Consider the following 18,563-nt stretch of genomic DNA (forward strand, 5'->3'; position numbering starts at 1 on the left):
CCTCTCCTCCTTTAAGAGGATCCTTAAAACCTACCCTGTTGACCAAGATTTTAAGTTACCTGTCTTAATAACTCCTTCTGTAGCTCAGTCAAATTTTGCCCGATAATACACCTGCAAAGCGCCTTGGGATGTTTTATTAAAGATGCTACATAAATGTTACATAAAGTTGTTGTTTAACCAAAAGACAAATCTGGAAACTTGATTCTTGCAATTAAAGTCCCAATCTGTATTCATGCTTCTGTAAAATATTGCATTTCCTTCAAATTATTGGTGTTCCAGAAAGAACTAAATACATTAAATGACGGAGAGAAATTAACCGTGAGGTAACGGAAAGGTAGATGTTTTACAGCGAAGATAGTTGGCCAGTGTCCAGCAGCTCCTTCCCACAGTCAACCAATTGATGATTAATTTTACCTGATTGCAAGGGATCAATTGCACTGGTTAAAGGGATTCGGTGCCATTGATTCTGGAAGGTAGTCTGACTGATTCTCAATGGCCCCTTGTATTTGGGCCAAATAAGACCATGTTGCATGCGGTACTTCTTCACGCTTATCCTACTGTGCATTGTTTTCTCGTCTCGTTACGTATTTTTGGCATGAATAGGCAGACAAAGTTTGGACGGAACTCACTTTATAGTCCAAGAATACAAAATAGCATTTATTTTCAGTTATCAGGGCTGTAAGATAATTAGCTGGCCGGCGAAAAGAAGGAAATAGTGAATCTTGTGGACTGGTGTGGACTACCACTACGACCAGTTGCTACAGCAGCTTGGCAACAGGCATCAGCATCAAAAACAACTCACAGCATCATTTGGCAGCTTCACATGCAGCACTAGTGGCAGAACCTGCCTCTCAAGGATTGGCCTTCACAGCAATCAACAAAGGTGCACCAAAACACCCCACCTAAGTGGATTGTTTGCTCCATGTCCATCATCTTTCGTAGATGGAACTAATACAACTGAGGAAATCATACGATGTTAGACCAGGAGCGATTATTTGTCAGTGTGCAATTTATTTTTATGGCTGTTGATCATTAAAAAGGTTGCCAACATCTGTTAGACACCTCTCCAGTTCCCGCTGAACTACTCCTCTTGCTGGGACCTAGTTCTTAGGCAGCCTTGATATCTGGCTCAGTGGCAGTTCTACATTTACGAGCAAGGATACTTAATCTCAGCAGGCTATTCTGAAATGCTGTTCATGCCTGATATCCTCTTTCTAGATGGTGTTGCTGGACCATGGTCAGCAGTGGAAAACCTGAGCTAATTTTTCCCCTCCTCCAGCTCAGGTGTCAGCCTCAAGTGCTGCCTGACTGAGATCAGCTAATTCACCACAGACAAGAGTTCAAACATGACATCTTTTAAGTCTGTTTAGTTTAGTGCAGAATAATGCTATTGCCCACTAGTTTATCAGAAAGATTAATACTGGATTTGTTAACTGTGTCAGCCATGATTCAGTGGCAGCACTCTCACCTCTGAGTCAGAGGTTGTGGATTCAAGCTCCACTCCAGCGAATTGAGCTGAAAAAAACTGGTTGACACTCTAGTGCAGTACTGAGGTTTGAGCTGTTAAACAAAGGCTCTTTTTCTGCTCTCTCAGTTGGACATAAAAGATCGCAAGGCACTATTTTGAAGAGGAGAAGGAGTGTTTTCTTTGGTGTCCTGGCCAATATTTTATCCCTCAACCAACAACACTTCTAAAGATCATCTGGTCATTATCTCATTGCTGTTTGTGGAATCTTGCTATGTGCAAACTGGCTGCTGCATTTCCTACAATGGTGACTTCACTTTAAAAAAAAACTTAATTGATTAATGTGCTTTGGGATGTTGAGGATGTGAAATGCACTATATAAATGCAAGTGTTTCATTTTGAACACATGGGTGCATTTAAACCTACAACAGTGGTGCAGCATGTGTTCACAATCCTCAGTCTCAACCCATGGTGCCATGGCGAATAGAGGCTAGAAACTTCCCCGCAGATAGCAAGGGATACAGACAGATGATATGCAGCACAGATGAAGAAAGAGTAAGAAATAAAATGCCAAAGAGAAATGTATTTATTCTAGCCAAACGAAGAATGATTTGACATACCGATTTTCAGGCTCTCTCTGCAGACAGAGCTCCACAAAGCTGTGAAAGGCTGCAGAGAAAGTTTTATTCATTGAACCCCGTGATTGTTCATTTGTGTTTGCCCTCATCATGCTGCAGGTGGCAACACTCTCTCCAATTCCAGAATCCACCCCAGACCGGGAATTCTTCATCACTAGTTCCTTTGGAGGGAAACTGAGGTCGACTAGACACAATGAGCCCTTTAACTTCTGGAGCAGCATCTGAGAGAAATATTAAAGTAGTCAATAGACAATACTTTCAATTGTTCTTCTCTCCCCCTTCATCAATGTATCAGCCTCCATTATACACAATATTAAGGTACAGTGCTCCACATTAAGGAATAAGAAAAGATCACCTGCGTAGGCCGCATATCCTGAAAGGGAACCTGGCCTCTGGCTAACTCACACGCTGTAATCCCAAGGCTGTAGATGTCAGACTTCGCATTATATCCATGCAAGTCCTGATGTGCAAGAGAAAGGCACAGTATTTGAAGCTCAAAGGGAAGGTAATGGGGAAGGATATCTAAACTCCAACTTATTCACATGGATTGAAAACCAGCTGACAGCATACCAAAATAAATTTTAAAAATTTGCTCCTTCCTTCCTTACATTCAAAACACAGTGGCAGTCAGCTTCCTTTGAGTGTGTTGGACATAGTCTGATTCACATTCTGCTCAGCCTTTATTCCCATTATAGGTTAGTAGGCAAGAGGCAAAATTTGACAAGATCCGTGCCAGATTTCTGTTCTCGCCTCCCACGCCAACACTTAAAGCATTGCTCAGGAAGTTGCTCAAGAAACTGGCCCAGTCAGTTAGGAGGGAGGCAGCTCTGCAAATTAAATTCTCTTGCCCTCCTACTGCTCATCTTGGCCCTGAAACAGAATCCTTCGCTGAGTATTCTCCACCATGTGCACCTGTCAAGTACTTTGCAGGCAGGTAGGTAGTCTGGATAACATGACCTACTCAAAGCCCTTTCTCTCTCTTCATTTACAAAAGAAAAACACAAAGCATGCCCATGTCAAAAACATTGCTTTTCAACATGGAGAAATAAACTGCCATGTTACAAAACAAGATTTCCTCACGCTTCACAACAGCAGGAAGAGAATTCTGCTTCTGAGTATACTTGTGAAGACAAGTTGTATTAACCAAGTTCTGAAGAAGGGTCACTGACCTGAAATGTTAAATCTGCTTCTCTCTCCACAGATGCTGCCAGACCTGCTGAGTATTTCCAGCATTTCTCGTTTTTATTTCAGATTCCCAGCATCCGCAGTATTTTGATTTTATTTAATGTATTAACCAGGCTTGCATTCCTTTGACTATAGGACATCAAGGAGTAATCTAATTGAGGTGCCTAAGATGATTAAAGGATTAGAGAGAAACTATTTCCTCTGCTGGGGGAATTAAAGTTAGGCCTTTCAGGGGTGATATTTGGAAGCATTTCACACAAAGGGTAGTGGAAGCCTGGAACTCTTTCCCCCAAAAAGCAGTTGATGCTGCTGGTTAACTGAAAATTTCGAAACGGAGATGGATAGATTTTTGTTAGGCAAGGGTATTAAGCAACATGGAACCAAGACAGGTAGATGGAGTTAAGATACAAAATGATTTGGTTGGCATCCTTCCTTCTAAGAAAGGTGATGGACAAGCAGCAAACAATCCATTTAGGTGGGGTGTCTTGGTACACCTTTGCTGATGGCTGTGAATGCCAATCCTTGAGGGGCAGGTTCTGCCACAAGTGCTGCACTTGAATCTGCTAAGTGATGCAGAGTTGTTTTTGACATTGGCACCTGTTGCCAAGCTGCTGTAGTAACTAGTCGTCGAGGCAGCGCACATCAGTCCACAGGATGTATTGCCATTGCCCTCTTTTGCCAGCTAGTGACTCTCAAGTATGATAGTCGACATTTAGGGTCATCATGTCACGCTTGCAAGCATCCTGAAGCAGAGCTTTGGGTGACCCACTGGTCATCTGGCCCCAACTACCTCACCATACACAAGGTCTTTGGGTATGTGACCGTCTTCCATTCTCTGGATGTCTGATCCAGCGGAGCCGCCTCCGATTAGTCCAACACACTTGGGGGCTCTGCCTTTGAGAGGACAGTCACATTTGAGACTTTTGTCCTGCTAGAATTTCCCCATAATGCACCACAAACAACAAAGATGGAAATTATTGAGCTTCTTTTCCTGGTAGCTGTAAGTTGTCCATGTTTCACATCCATACAGCAAGGTGCTGAGAACACAGGGCTTATAAACCATCAGCTTGGTCCTAAGGGTCAGTTTGGTGTTATCCCATGTGCATTTCGCAAATTGGCCAAAGGTGGTAGCTGCTTTCGTTATGCGCATATCGAGCTCTGCATCAAGAGACAGATTGTCTGTCACCATAGACCCAAGGTAGAGGAAGGGATGGAGGTGCTAACCTGGAGGTGGGAAGCAGTGACCTGTAGGTGCCCCCTTCGCACATCTGGAGGACAAGATCACACACTTTTGTGACGATCTGGGGCTTTGCCAGTCAATGCCTTCAACATTAACAACATTATCAAGTGCTACTGGCTAAGGGAGCAAACCCGACAAAACCCGGAGTGGAGTTCCATTAGGCTGTTGGTGTTTCCCTCAAATAGCGCTTTCCGGCAACTCCTGCAACCGAATAGGCCCCAGACGTATAGACTTTCGACCTTCCTCTGTACACCAGCCTACGAGGTCGAAAGGGGGTGCAGATGCAAATCTGCACCTCCTAAAATCATGCCCAGCAAACAAAAAAAAAATAAATGAGGCATGAGCTAATTGAAGAGTGGAACAGGCTCCTGCCCTATACTTGTGAAATATATTAGTTTCAAGGAAGTAAAAATTTGCTTTTTTTTTTTAAAAACACAAAACTACTAACTCTGTCTGAAACACACAGATGAACAATTGCAGACTTTATACTCTGAATGTGGTACATTGAAACTACTTGCAAAATACTATGCTGAAATAGATAAACCAGTTATTCTGCATTCTTCACACTAAATTACCTTAGTAACCAAGAAGGCAAGTTACAGTTATAGGTAAGCCAGCAGCTTACCTGCTGGAGCACTTCAGGGCTCAGCCAAGGCAAAACAGAAGCACTGAACTCTGGGAAATCATACACAACTTTTAGCCTTTGTCCATCTGTGACCATACTGCAAAGACCATGCAGACCAGTGAGATAAATGTGTCCCTCCCCAGATATAAGAATGTGACTGGGTTTAACACTCCTGTTGAAGAAAAAAGAACAAAAAAAATTTTTTAGAAGCTGATGAGCTCAGCTTGACTGTACTTGAAAATGTTTTCTGAAGAAACAGCATCAGAGTCAAATCCAGCCTACAGAGTGGAGATGAATTTCATTCTAATCATGGCTGTCAAAATTTGGAGGTAGAATCAGTATGGACCAGTCTCATGCACTTTTGAGCAGACTTCAGTCTACAACAAACTGCCCCTCCAATTCTACATCTGCAGAGATCCATTTTACTGACAGAAGCCAAAGGAAATTACATGCACATAGTTAATGTAGAGAAAATCCATGTTGTTTCAGGAAAAAATATATATATATTTTTTTTACAAACTACTACTCATTCCCTTAGCTCCGCTTTAACAACTCTAATTCAGGCTGTTTCATTTCTAATTTAGGTACAAAGTTTTTTTTTTAAATATTGTCTAAATCTAAAACAACATTTGCATCTTGTATTTATTAAATGGGCTAACAGCTGCCTTAAAGTAAAACAGTACAGGAACACAGTGCGAACATGTTAACTGGCACGCTAAGAATAGCACACAGGGCAAACAAACCCTTAAGTGAAAAGAAGATCTCTCTAGATTAGGGTGAAAGTGCAGTATTCGAACAATGCCAATTTTTGACCAAATCATTGTAGACAGCAAGCTTAGATCTGTCTTAATGTACAGCAAAGGAAACAAACATTAAGCAAATGCAAGAGGGGAGATGGTGCCATATTGGTAATGAAATTGAAATAATCTAGAGGCCCAGGCTAATGCCCTGGGGACATAGGTACAAATCCCAGTATGGCAGCTGGCAGAATTTTAATTTAAATAATTAATAATTTAAATAATTTTTTAAAAACAGAAATTGAAAGCTAGTCTTAGTAATAGTTTCATGGCACCATCATAGAGTAATATACAGCATAGAAGGTGGCTATTTGGCCAATCATGTTCATGCTGGCTCACTGCGAAGCTATCCAGTCAGTCCCTGTAGCCTTGAAAGTTTATTTCCTTCAAGTGCCCATCCAGTTTCCTTTTGAAATCATTAACTGTTTCTGGTCCCATCACCCTCATGGGCAGCAAGTTCCAGATCATTACCACTCGCTGCGTAAAAAAGCTTTTCCTCTCATTTGGATCATGGGAAAGCAGCAACATTTATACTGTTGGAGAGAAAAAAACCTCTTATTCTGTAACTGGATTAAGAGAATAGGCTTTAGTAGAACAAATGCAGACAACACTCTCTCCCAATTCAAAATACCCAGGATGATCTCATTCCTTCCTATCTCTGTAATCTCCTCCAGTCTTACAATTCTCCAAGATTTTTGCGCTTCTCTGATTCTAGTCTCTTGCACATCCCTGATTTTCAATGCTTTACCATTGGCAGCTGTCTAGGCTCCAAGCTTTGGAATTCTTTCTCTAAATCTCTCCACCTCCCCATCATCTTTTAAGATGCTCCTCAAAAGCTACCTCTTTGACCAACCATTTAGTCATCTGTCCTAGCATCACATGCCGCAGTGTCAAATTGTCTCATACAGCACTCCTGCAAAGTACCTTGGGATATTTTACTATGTAAAACGTTTTATATAAATGCAAGTTGTTGTTGAATATTACACCTTTTAGGAGATATCTCACACTATTTGCCTACACTGGTCACTCTCTTTGCAATTTTAGTCGCATTTTTATAATAGATATGAATGGAGAACCACAAGATCACTGGATTTATCACTTAGGGAACTGCCTCTAAAGAGTCAAAGCACGACACAGTTTAACAACACTAATGTCGAACGCATGCTCAAAAATGAAAACAAGTTAAAAATGATCATCAGATTGGACCTTCCCCAAAAACCTGTTTGTGGAAAGCATAAAAACATAACAGTGACACAGTGAGAGACTTAAAATAAAACTTGGCCAGGGGTGGGGGGAGAGAAAGCTCTTACAAAAACAAAGACTAATTGTCTTAAAATCTTAATTTACCTGTGAATGCATCCCTTTCGATGAATATACTCCAATGCCTTCAAGACTCCGTAAAAAATATGTGCAATGAGACTTTCACTCATGCCTTGAGTAAAATACAATTTTAGGAGGCTGCTGGCAGAACCTATACAAGGTCAGAAAGGCCAGCTTAGGACATGTATATATATTGATTAAAAAGCAGCTTTTAAGTACAAAATGTAGGACACACAGCAGATCGTAACAGAGGAAGCCCCCGTCAAGGTTTTATCTTACCGTAAGCAGTGAATGCCATAATAACCCACAACTCGCTGCCCTCTGTGAAAACAGCTCTATGTGGCAGGATGTTTGGGTGCCGGAGCAATCGCCAGACAAGAAGCTCATTCTGAAAGCAAAGCGTGAATTCTCTAGGTAAAATGTGTCACACTGGGGGCACTGTGGCCATGGTCAGAGAAACATGAATAATGCACAAGAGCAGAATACTGTGGATGTTGGAAATTTGAAATAAAGACAGAAAATGCTGGAAATACTCAGCAGGTCTGGCAGCAACAGTGGAGAGAGAAACTGAGTTTTTCAGGACAATGACCTTTCACCAGATCTGGAGGTGGCAGAAATAGAGGAGGAAGACTCTTGAATAAAGGAGGCTGGTGCGGTGGAAGCTGAGGACAAGGAGAAACCTATTGTGGTCCTGGGAGGGAGGGGAAGGGGCGAGAGCAGAAGCGTGGGAAATGGAACTGATATTGCTGACCAAGGTGGTGGGTTTGGGGGAGGGGGGGGGGTTTGCGGGATGGTGACAAAGTCTTTGGTTGAGGAAAAGGAAGATATAACAGAAGTGCTGGTATGAAAGGTTGCATCATCAGAACAAATGCAACGGAGACATAAAAATAGGGAGAATGGAATGGAGTTCTTACAGGACGCAGGGTGTGAGGAAATGGAGTTAAGGTCCACTTCCAGCCACCTCCACCTTCAGCAAACACAACTTCACCTCCCCTTGCAGCATTCCGAAGGGACTGTTCCCTCTACGACACCCTGGTTCACTCCTCAATCACTCCCTTCCACTGCATCTTTACATGCAAACTCAGAAGATGCAACACCTGCCCTTTTACCTCCTCTCTCCTCACTGTCCAGGGCCCCCTAACACTCCTTCCAGGTGAAACAGCAATTTACATGCACTTCTTTCAATTTAGCATACTGTATTCACTGTTCACAATGTGGTCTGGCCTACATTGGGAAGAACAATGATTGGATGACCGCTTCAGCCTGAAAGCATGACCCCAAGCTACCAGTTGCCTGTCATTTTAATTCTCCACCTTGCTCTCATGTTGACCTCTGTCTTCGGCCTACCGCAGTGCTCCAACGAAGCTCAATGCAAGCTCGAGAAATAATGCAAGTTCGATTAGGTACTTTACAGCCTTCCGGACTCACTGAGTTTAACAATTTCAGACCATAATCTTTGCCCCCACTTTGTTTCCTTTTCTTCGCATGTTTCGGTCTTACCCTTGTTTTTCTCTTACTCCTGCAGCTCTTTATCGTTATGACATTCACACCTGCTCTGGACACATCTTTTGTTCCTTTTCTTGCCCCATTGCCACTCCATTTGGCCCTGCATGACTAACACTTTTGTTATTTAATCCCTCCTGTCTTTCACCCTACACAGACCTTCCTTTTGTTCTTTATCCCCATCGTCCCCCATTTCATTTACTTAAAAGCTTACATTTCTAACTTTCTTCTACACCTCCATCCCCCACTAGGACTGTCTGTGGGTTCTCTTTATCTTCCTTGAACAGAGGCCCAACTAGTCCCCATCCACCACCACCCCCCTCCACTTGCCTGAATTTGTTCTCAAATTGAACAACTTATCCTTCAACTCCACTCACTTCCTTCAAATAAAAGGTGTTGCTATGAGTACCCACATGGGTCCTAGTTAAGCCTGTCTTTTTGTGGTATATGTCGAACATTCCTTGTTCCAGTCCTACTCAGGCCCCCTCCCTCGACTCTTTTTCTGGTACATTGATGACTGAATCGGTGCCATTTCATGCTCTCATGCCAAACTGGAAAACTTCAACTTTGCTTCCAATTTCCACCTTTCTCTTACCTTTACATGGTCTATTTCCGTCACTTCCCTTCCCTACCTCAACTTCTCTGTCTCCACTACTGTCTACTAACATTCATTATAAGCCCACCGACTCCCACAGCTACCTTGACCACACTTCCTCACACCTGGTTTCCTGCAAGGACTCTATCCCATTCTCCCAGTTTCTCGGTTTCCGACGCATCTGTTCTGATGATGCAATCTTCCACAACAGCACTTCTGACATGTCTTCCTTTTTCCTTAACCGAGGAATCCCCCCCCCCTCCACTATGGTTGACAGGGCCCTCAACTGTGTCCGACCTATTTCCCGAACTTCTATCCACACCCCTTCCCCTCACTTTCAGAACTGCGACAGAGTTCCCCTTGTCCTCACTTTCCACCCCACCAGCCTCCACTTCCAAAGGATCGTCCTCCGCCATCTCCAGGGTGATGTCACCAAACACATCTTCCCTTCTCCTCCTGTCAGCATTCCGAAGGGATCGCTCCCTCCACAACACCCTGGTCCACTCCTCCATCACCCAGACACCTCGTCCCCTTCCCACGGCACCTTCCCATGCAATTGCAGGAGGTCTAATAACTACCCTTTTACCTCCTCTCTCTCCCAGGCCCTAAACACTCCTTCCAGGTGAAGCAGTGACTTACTTGCACTTCTTTCAATTTAGTATACTGTATTCGCTGCTCACAATGCGGTCGCCTCTCTATATTGGGGAGACCAAACGCAGATTGGGTGACCGTTTTGCAGAACACATCCGCTCAGTCCGAAAGCATGACCCTGAGCTTCCGGTCGCTTGCCATTTCAATGTTTCCCCCCCACTCTTATGGCCACTTTTCTGTCTTTGGCCTGTTCCAGTTTTCCAGTGATGTCAAAGCAAGCTTGAGGAGCAGCAGCTGATCTTTCGGTTAGGTACTCTACAGCCTTGCAGACTGAACATTGAGTTCAATAATTTCAGAGCATGACTGGCCTTTTTTTCCTATTTATTTATTTACTTTTTAACCATGTGCCTGTTTTTCATGTAGACAGAGTTGCTCATTATTCTGCTATTAACACTCTCTTTGGACTAATGCTTTGTCTTTCACCACAAGCATGAACACACTCTTTGCCTTTGTCACAGGACAGCTTTGTCATTTAATCTTTCCTGCCCTCTGCCCCATCACATACCTTCCCTTTTGTTCTCTACCCCACCAACCCCCTTGACTTGCTTGGGGCAGCACAGTGGCGCAGTGATTAACACCACAGCCTCACAGCTCCAGCGACCTGGGGTCGGTTCTGGGTACTGCCTGTACGGAGTTTGCAAGTTCTCCCTGTGACTGCACGAGTTTCCGCCGGGTGCTCCGGTTTCCTCCCACAGCCAAAGACTTGCAGGTTGATTGGTAAATTGGCCATTGTAAATTGCCCCTAGTGTAGGTCGGTGGTAGGGGAATGGTGGGGATGTGGTAGGGAATATGGGATTAATGTAGGATTAGTATAAATGGGTGGTTGTTGGTTGACACAGACTCGGTGGGCCGAAGGGCCTGTTTCGGTGTTATATCTCTCTATGACTCTATAAAACCCAATTCTTTTCTAACCTTTTCCAGTTCTGATGAAAGGTCACAGACCTGAAATGTTAACCTTGCTTCTCTCTCTACAGATACTGCCTGACCTGCTGAGAATTTCCAGCACTTTGTTTTTATTTCACATTTCTAGCATCTGCAGTATTTTGCTTTGATTACATTCTAACTTTTCCCAGTTCTGAAACGTTAACTCTGTTTCTCACTCCACTAATCCTACCAGACCTGCTGGGCTTTCCAACATTTTCTGTCTTTATTTATGAATAAGGCACAGTTTCCTGCACATGGGGAGCAGGCTACCCTCTTCCCTTAACATGCGAGCAATAACTTTTCTTTGGCTGCTTTTTATTATAAAACTTACAGATCTCTGGAAAAATCGTACTACTGTAATGTCATGTTGCACAAAGCGTCTAAATGATTCATTGAATAGTCAGTTTGAAGACTGATTACCTGATTTTAGCCCAGATACCAATTTGTGCGCTACAACTGGCTTCAACACTCCTGTATAAGGAAAGTAGTGGGACAGGATGGTCAGGCAGATTTCATGTCCTGATTACTATCCAGCAACCACTTACTGGAAAGTGTATGTTTGTTTATGGGCATCAAATGAGGGAACAACATGTACTCCAAGGTCAAATAGATCACCAACATTCACACGTGAAGAGGAACAGTGGATTCAGGGAAGAGGGGGCTGAGCAACAGTTCAGAGATGCACGTCGGGATACTTATTCAGATCTATGCAATCATTCAATGTTTAAAAAGTGATGAGCTCAATAACCAGCATTTAAAAAGTACTCTGCTTCTTAGCTTTTCTATTATACTGACCTGCAAGGAAGCCAGATTCTCTTCAGAACAGGTGTCCATATTAGTGCGTTTCACAACCACCATGTTACCAGATGGGATGTGTTTAGCCAGGTTCACTGTGGTTAGATTACTAAAACTCTTTCCTAACACACAAAAGAAATAAGATACAATAATCAGATTCTTAGCTTCCACAGTCGCAGTAAAACCAGAGGAAAAACACTCTGCATTAGATAGGAAATGCAAATGGTCTCCAGAATAATTTTGTAGTTCTAAAGCTTGATGTGACTTAAATCCTGCCAGTTTTCCATTTGCCCATCACAAAGGAAGTATACTCAAGGTCATGTGTTAAAATGTAGGGTACCATGTTAATACTCATTTTGGTAGCTGCTACAACTAAGTTTGGGATTTGCATACTTATATCACTTTAAAAACATGTCTTAAGAGAAGCAACCTTTATTTCAGTTACCCTACCTCACATTAGTACTGCACAGACAAACAGGTTAACACTCTACTGCAGTAAAGAGAGTACTGTCAGAGGTGTCATCTTTTTGATGACATTAAATCAAGGCTTCATTCACCCACTCAAGTAAAAAAAAATCCCATGGTGTTAGTCAAAACAAAGCTGGGGAGTTTGCACCAGTATCCTGGTCAATATTTATCCCTCAACAAACATCACTAAGAACAGCTGATCTGATCATTATCTCATTGCTGTTTGTGGAACCTTGCTGTACACAAACTGGTTGCTGTGTTTCCCACAGTACAACAGCGACTACACTTCATAAAGCACTCCACTGGCTGTAAAGCACTTTGGGATGTTTGGGTATTTGTGGAAGGTGCAATATAAATGGCAATACAGAAGAAAGACTGTGCAAACAGTAATGGGCCTGCCTGTTGATCCTTATCAACACAAAGCCTACAGCTGGCTGCCAGCCAAGCCTGTGGCAATATAAGGCCATAGTACATACAATGCCATGTCTTACACATTGTATTCTGCAGACTGTGTCTTTCAGCACATACAATCTTTCAAGCAAAATCTTAAATTGTCTGCCAGTTCAGGTAGATATAAAACAAACCCCATGACGTTATCTGAAGGAGAGCTGATGCCATGGCCAACACTTATCTCTCAACCAAAACCATTAACAGATTAGCTGGTCATTTATCTCATTGCTGTTTGTGGGATCTTCCCATCCATAATTTGGCTGCCACATTTGAACAGTGACTATACTTCAAAAGTATTTGATTAGTTTTGAAGTCTTTTGCAACATCCTGAAGACCTGACAAGGTACTGTATAAATGTAAATCCTTTCGTTACAAATCAAATAAGTTACTTGTGCCCTCCTCCCCCACTCCTCAGACATTTATATCATCCAAGGCATGGTATAAATTTCTAGATTGACAAATCATCACATTGTGTGTGTGCAGTGCAATTATATATACTATATATAGTTTAAATTAAGAGGTGGTGGTGGTGGCTTGGTGGCAATGTCACTGAACTAGTAACCAGAGGTCCAGGCTCATGCCCTGGGGACATAGGTTCAAATCCCAGAATGACAGCTGGTGAAATTTAAATTCAATTAATTAATAAAAATCTGGAATTCAAAGCTACTCTCAGTAATGGTACCATGAAATGATCAATTGTCATAAAAACCCATCTGGTTCACTAATGTCCTTTAGGGAAGGAAATCTGCTGTCCTTACCTGGTCTGGCCTACCTGTGACTCCCAACCACAGCAATGTGGTTGACTCTGAAATGACTTAGGAAGCTGTCAAGGTGTAGACCCAGTAAAAACACATAAGAACATATTTGAAACAAAGGGGCTAATCACACAACAATGAACAGTGTGTTAAAGCATGGCGGGGGCTGGGTAGAAAGTGGCCGCAGCACACAGATGGCCGAGGAATTGTAGACAGTATAGAAAAGACGTACTGAGGATCCCAGACACTGTCCCTGCACGAACCAGATAAAGATGTTGCTATGGATACCAGATATGATTAGACTCATAGTAGACAATGGGAAACTGTAAAATGTTGAACAGGTTCTCACTGAGTCAAATAAGGAATTATCATTATGCCATTATTCCAGACAACTATGAGTAAGAGGGGAAGGTCTTGGAAACAAGATTTAACCCCTGACTGAAACTGGGAAAGGCACGAGAACCCTGGGGAAGAACACTCGAGAAGATACCCCTGAGCCAAGGGCTCAGAGAACAGGAGAGCAGCCGCAAGTCCGAGACAGATCACCTCGTGCCGATGGGTAGAGAGCTTGTATTTGATGATTTAGTGTGTGAATAAAATATTGATATACCTTTCACCAGTCAGAGTCCGTGGATTCTTTAAGAGTAAGTGCGTATTAAGCACAACATAATTGGCGCCCGAACAGGGACTCGGATGTAGTGCTATTTTAAGTTATTTTGAAGAGCCTTGCCGAGTTCGAACTCATTTATAAACAAAGTTACGAGTCTGATGGATCAGATTGGTGAACCTTTGAGTAATTATGGCCCTGGCCAGGCCAGAGTGGGAGTTGGAACTCCAGAAATATTTGAAGGGCAAGTGGCCCTCGTGGATAGAGTTTGCAGTTAAACAGTACACAGGCGAGGGGTCCATTGGGGTACAGCATTGGGAGGATGCGTGTACCCAACAAGCCAAATGGGCGTCTAAGTTAGTGAAAGTCACTGCTTGTATGAGGGAATTAGATGAAAAAGAGAGTAAAGTTGAAAGATTGAAGCAGGAGTTGCAAAAGTCAGAAAAAGAAAAGAATGAGTGGCATGATAAGGGCTGAAGGCATAAACAGTTAGTGCAGCACAGGTGGTGCATTTAATCCAATTCTAGTCTCAGGCTGAAAAGGCTGAGTACAGTCGTAATAAGGCTGAGAGGGAAGCGGACAAGGTGAAAGAACAGCTCACAGGAGTGGAACAGAAATGATCTGACTTACAGATCGCATTGACGGCTCTGCACCACTCACAGAAGGAGCGGGTGTACCAGTCAGCGGATCATACCAAATGTCAGGAGGAGATAAGTAAACTACAGTCTCAACTCTCAGCACAGAGGGGCATAGTATGCACTTTTGCAGATAGGGGGAATGATGACAATGACGATTTTAATCGGGCCAAATTGGCAGGTAAGGCCAGAGGGCTCCATGACAAAAGTTTATGGCAGAGTGACATAAAAAGGCTATGTTTTAGTGAAATTTCAAGTGAGTAAAAACAAGTTACTGTGTCTTTTGATTCGAATGTTGGAAGCTTCCACGAATGAAATGAATGTCCTTGGGATTTGCAGCTTGTGTTCTGTGGAACTAACTGTCGTTAACTCTTTGTTGTCTGGCCTTGATGATGAAAGAAAGAATGTGTTACTTTTTCTATTTTTACACGTGTAAATTTTGAGAGAACCTATTTTGGTTGTGAACTAATTGAACCTGTGTGTTCCTTGGCATTGGGACAGGGAATTTGACAGAGATTTTGGTACTTTGAATTCATAACCCATTACAGGAATCAATTTTCTAAGTTTGGAATTGAATGAGTGTGAAAAGTGATTGTTGAGTGTATTCATTTCAATTTAAGATTGTGCACCCAGGAATTGAATATAAAATGTAATTATATTTTAAGTGAAAGCTTTATTTTTATCTTAAAAGTTGGTTTTGCAACTGTGAAAAGGCAATGAACAATTTTCTAAGAGGTAAAAAGCTTCAGCCTTGAAGGTCTTAAGAAGTCTGGTAGAAATCCAATTTGAAGTTTAAAACACTGCTTTAATTGGAGTTCCAGTTTAAAATCTGTTCATGTTTTTTTTTGGAGTTTAAATTAAAGACATGTTTTACTGACTGTTTTAAGTAGCAAATATCAGGAATTGGATATTGGTATAAGGGAGAGAAGAATAAACAAAGGAGATATGGGAAGGATTCTGTCCGTTTAAAGTTTGTTTAAGAAGCTGGAGTTAAATCTTTTGTTTTAAGAATGTTAAATAACTTTTTCTTTAGTTTTTGGTTTTATTACATTCATTTGAAAAGGTGCCTGAAGGAAGAAGAAAAATGGCATAATGTATCTTTTCTTTTAAAAAAAGCACATGCTATTCTGTTCTGTGTGTAGTTAATAAGTATTATAAGATAACAAGTCTGAATTAAGTTTATACTATTAAGGTTAACTGACCTGTAAAGTCGAGAAAACTGGAAATTTCATTTGTGGCCACAATGAACTTTCAAGTTTATTATGTCAAGTTTTGGGGGGGGTCTTTAGTTCCGAACACAAGACTCGTTCATATAACATTGGCAGTTTTGATTTTTAAACATTTATTGTAGTGAATTGGAATTTGGAATCATCTTTGTTATATAAAAAAATCCTTGGATTAGAAACCTCTTACAAAAGACGCTAAAAGTTTGAAAACAATTGCAGTTTAATATAAAATGCTGTCTTTCCTGATGGAGATGCTTTCCTTTGAAGCTGATAATGTTACGAATTATTTTGTTGTTTTCAAACCCTAAGGATATCAAAAGGATTGAAAAAAAGTTTAAAATGGAGCGTAGTTCTTTTCGATCAGAAAAAAAAGTTACGTAAAATGACGCAGCTGAGAATGTTTTGCTCCACCCCGAGAGACAAACAAATAAATTAACCCTGCTGCAGCTATCGTTTTTCCATTTAATCCACCACATAATTTTTGCATTGCTGAGTATAATTTATATATATTGGACATTATTAAATCTTAAATGTCTAAATTGACAGATATAATTGGACAAATTAACCCATTGGGCGCAGGGGTAGAGCCACAATGGATTTTTTTTTTTTTATAAAGCAGGTGACGCTACATCCCAAGGCCACATGAGAATTGATGCCACAGCAAGAGATCCAGCAGCTTTAAGAATTTAAGAACTTAATTGCAGACATCAAATATCACAGCATCTTTATCAATGAGACAAAGTGCTTTAGAAAGAGAGTTGCAAGCACTTCTGTCTTTAATGTAAAAAAAAATTAATACCACCAAGTCTGGGCATAAGAAATTGGAATTAATAAACAAAATTTAATTGATATGAGTGGTTATTGAAAGCACTCAAAGGGGAATTTCTGATATTTAAAGAGGACAATCAAAGTTTTAGAAAACAAAAAAAACAAAAACAGTCCAAGTGGTTTACTGTGTTGGACATTAGCAATGGGTTCTGGTCCATATTGCTAAAGACTGTAAAAAACGATCAATATGTGTGAAACCACACAATGATGGGGGCTATTGGTTCTATTGTGTTGGAGAAAATAAAAAAGGACAGTTCCTATTCCAGGTCATGAGATTAAATGGACAAGAAGAACCAACCCCCACGGTACCCCCACATCTGAATTACCAACGAGTAAGGTTACGACCCAGCAGCCACAAGCGACTGATTTCCCTTGGCCTGCCTTAACTGCAGGACCAGAAAATGGACTTGCGTTAATAAAAACTAATATAATTGTGTATGATAATATACAGCACGAGTTGGTACCGGTAATATTGAATATCTCAGATATCCAGCTACCTGACTGGTGCCCTGAGAAGACCAGAGAGTTGAACAAGGTACTACTGCAATAATTGCTAAGACAAGAATTCGGTGATGAGGGAGTAATAAAGGGAGAGAGACGTAAACGTAGTTTGGTGAATGACGCAGCTACAGTTTTTGATGCGGGAACTTCAATTGTCAATACTATAGATTTGGAAAGCATGGACCAGAAGGCTAGAATTCTCAGTAAAGGATATTTTGAAAAAGGAACAATAGGGATAGAGTATGTAGCTAAAGTAGGACAGGATTTGACGAACGCAGTGACAGGACAAAGAAAAGGAAAATTTGAGGCAAGTTGATGAGGGACAGGTGTCAGTTTGGATAAATGACACCCAGTTGGAGTACTTAACTAGTCACACAAATGATAAAATTTCCAGGCGCCAACTCAGAAAACTTAAGGTATGGAAAGGTCAGGAGTGTGTAAATACAAGATCGATGACTATTGGAGTAGTATTGGGAATACCTGTAATTCTGAGAGATAAGTTAGGGATGCAATTATATGAAGTAGAAAATATAGGGGGTGATAAGGGGGAAAAGATTACATAAAATACTATGATATATTACGCTATGTTGTGGAAATTGGAAAAGAGTAGTTGGAACAACATTGTCTGAGTGTTGTCTGGAAAACCAGGTGGTGATCATATGTCCTCATCCTATATACAAAACAGCAGAGTCAAAATGTGAATTTAATGCCACTGCAAATTGCACCATGGAAACTAAGAAAGCAATGTCAAGGGCTAACCCATGCGGCCTATATGGGAAAGGGGAGATATTGCTTAACCACCATAGCAAAGGAATACCAGTATGGACATAACTGGACTTGTCCGGTGAGAAACAGTACGTTTTGTTTCAACCCACAAATACCAACCAGAGTTGGGAAGATGGAGTTGGTAGACATACATAAACGAAAGACAGAAATGATAACTTTGACAGAAAGTATTAAAGAGAACTTGATAAATTACTTCCGGGAAGACAAATATACTATTCAGTCATTGCCCACGCGCTTGGGTAAAGAGAGACAGCAGCTTTTTAAAAATTCATTCATGGGATGTGGGTGTCACTGGCCAGGACAGCATTTATTGCCCATTCCTAATTGCCCTTAAGGTGGTGGTGAGCTGCCTTCTTGAACCGCTACAGTCCTGGTCATGTAGGTACACCCAGAGTGCTGTTAGGAAGGGAGTTCCAGGATTTTGACCCAACGACAGTGAAGGAAAGGCAATATAGTTCCAAGTCAGGATGGTGTGCGACTCGGAGGGGAGCTTGCAGGTGGTGGTGTTCCCATGTATTTGCTGCCCTTGTCCTTCTAGTTAGTAGAGGTCGCAGGTTTGGAAGGTGCTG

General features: G+C 41.6%; 1 protein-coding gene across 6 annotated transcripts in view; it reads right to left on the reverse strand.

The window, feature by feature from the left end:
- LOC137372289 (STE20-related kinase adapter protein beta-like) overlaps positions 1–18,563 on the reverse strand; it is a 46,259-nt gene that overhangs the window by 9,892 nt on the left and 17,804 nt on the right. For all 6 annotated transcript variants that reach the window (XM_068036063.1, XM_068036059.1, XM_068036061.1 and 3 more), the window contains 6 exons: positions 11,739–11,860; positions 7,550–7,658; positions 7,298–7,421; positions 5,154–5,325; positions 2,459–2,563; positions 2,086–2,324 (listed from right to left, as the gene is read on the reverse strand). In XM_068036063.1, coding sequence (XP_067892164.1) covers positions 2,086–2,324; positions 2,459–2,563; positions 5,154–5,325; positions 7,298–7,421; positions 7,550–7,658; positions 11,739–11,860 — 871 coding nt within the window. The remainder of the gene's footprint in view (positions 1–2,085; positions 2,325–2,458; positions 2,564–5,153; positions 5,326–7,297; positions 7,422–7,549; positions 7,659–11,738; positions 11,861–18,563) is intronic.

Source organism: Heterodontus francisci, chromosome 7 (assembly GCF_036365525.1).
Source record: "Heterodontus francisci isolate sHetFra1 chromosome 7, sHetFra1.hap1, whole genome shotgun sequence".
Taxonomy (NCBI): domain Eukaryota; kingdom Metazoa; phylum Chordata; class Chondrichthyes; order Heterodontiformes; family Heterodontidae; genus Heterodontus; species Heterodontus francisci.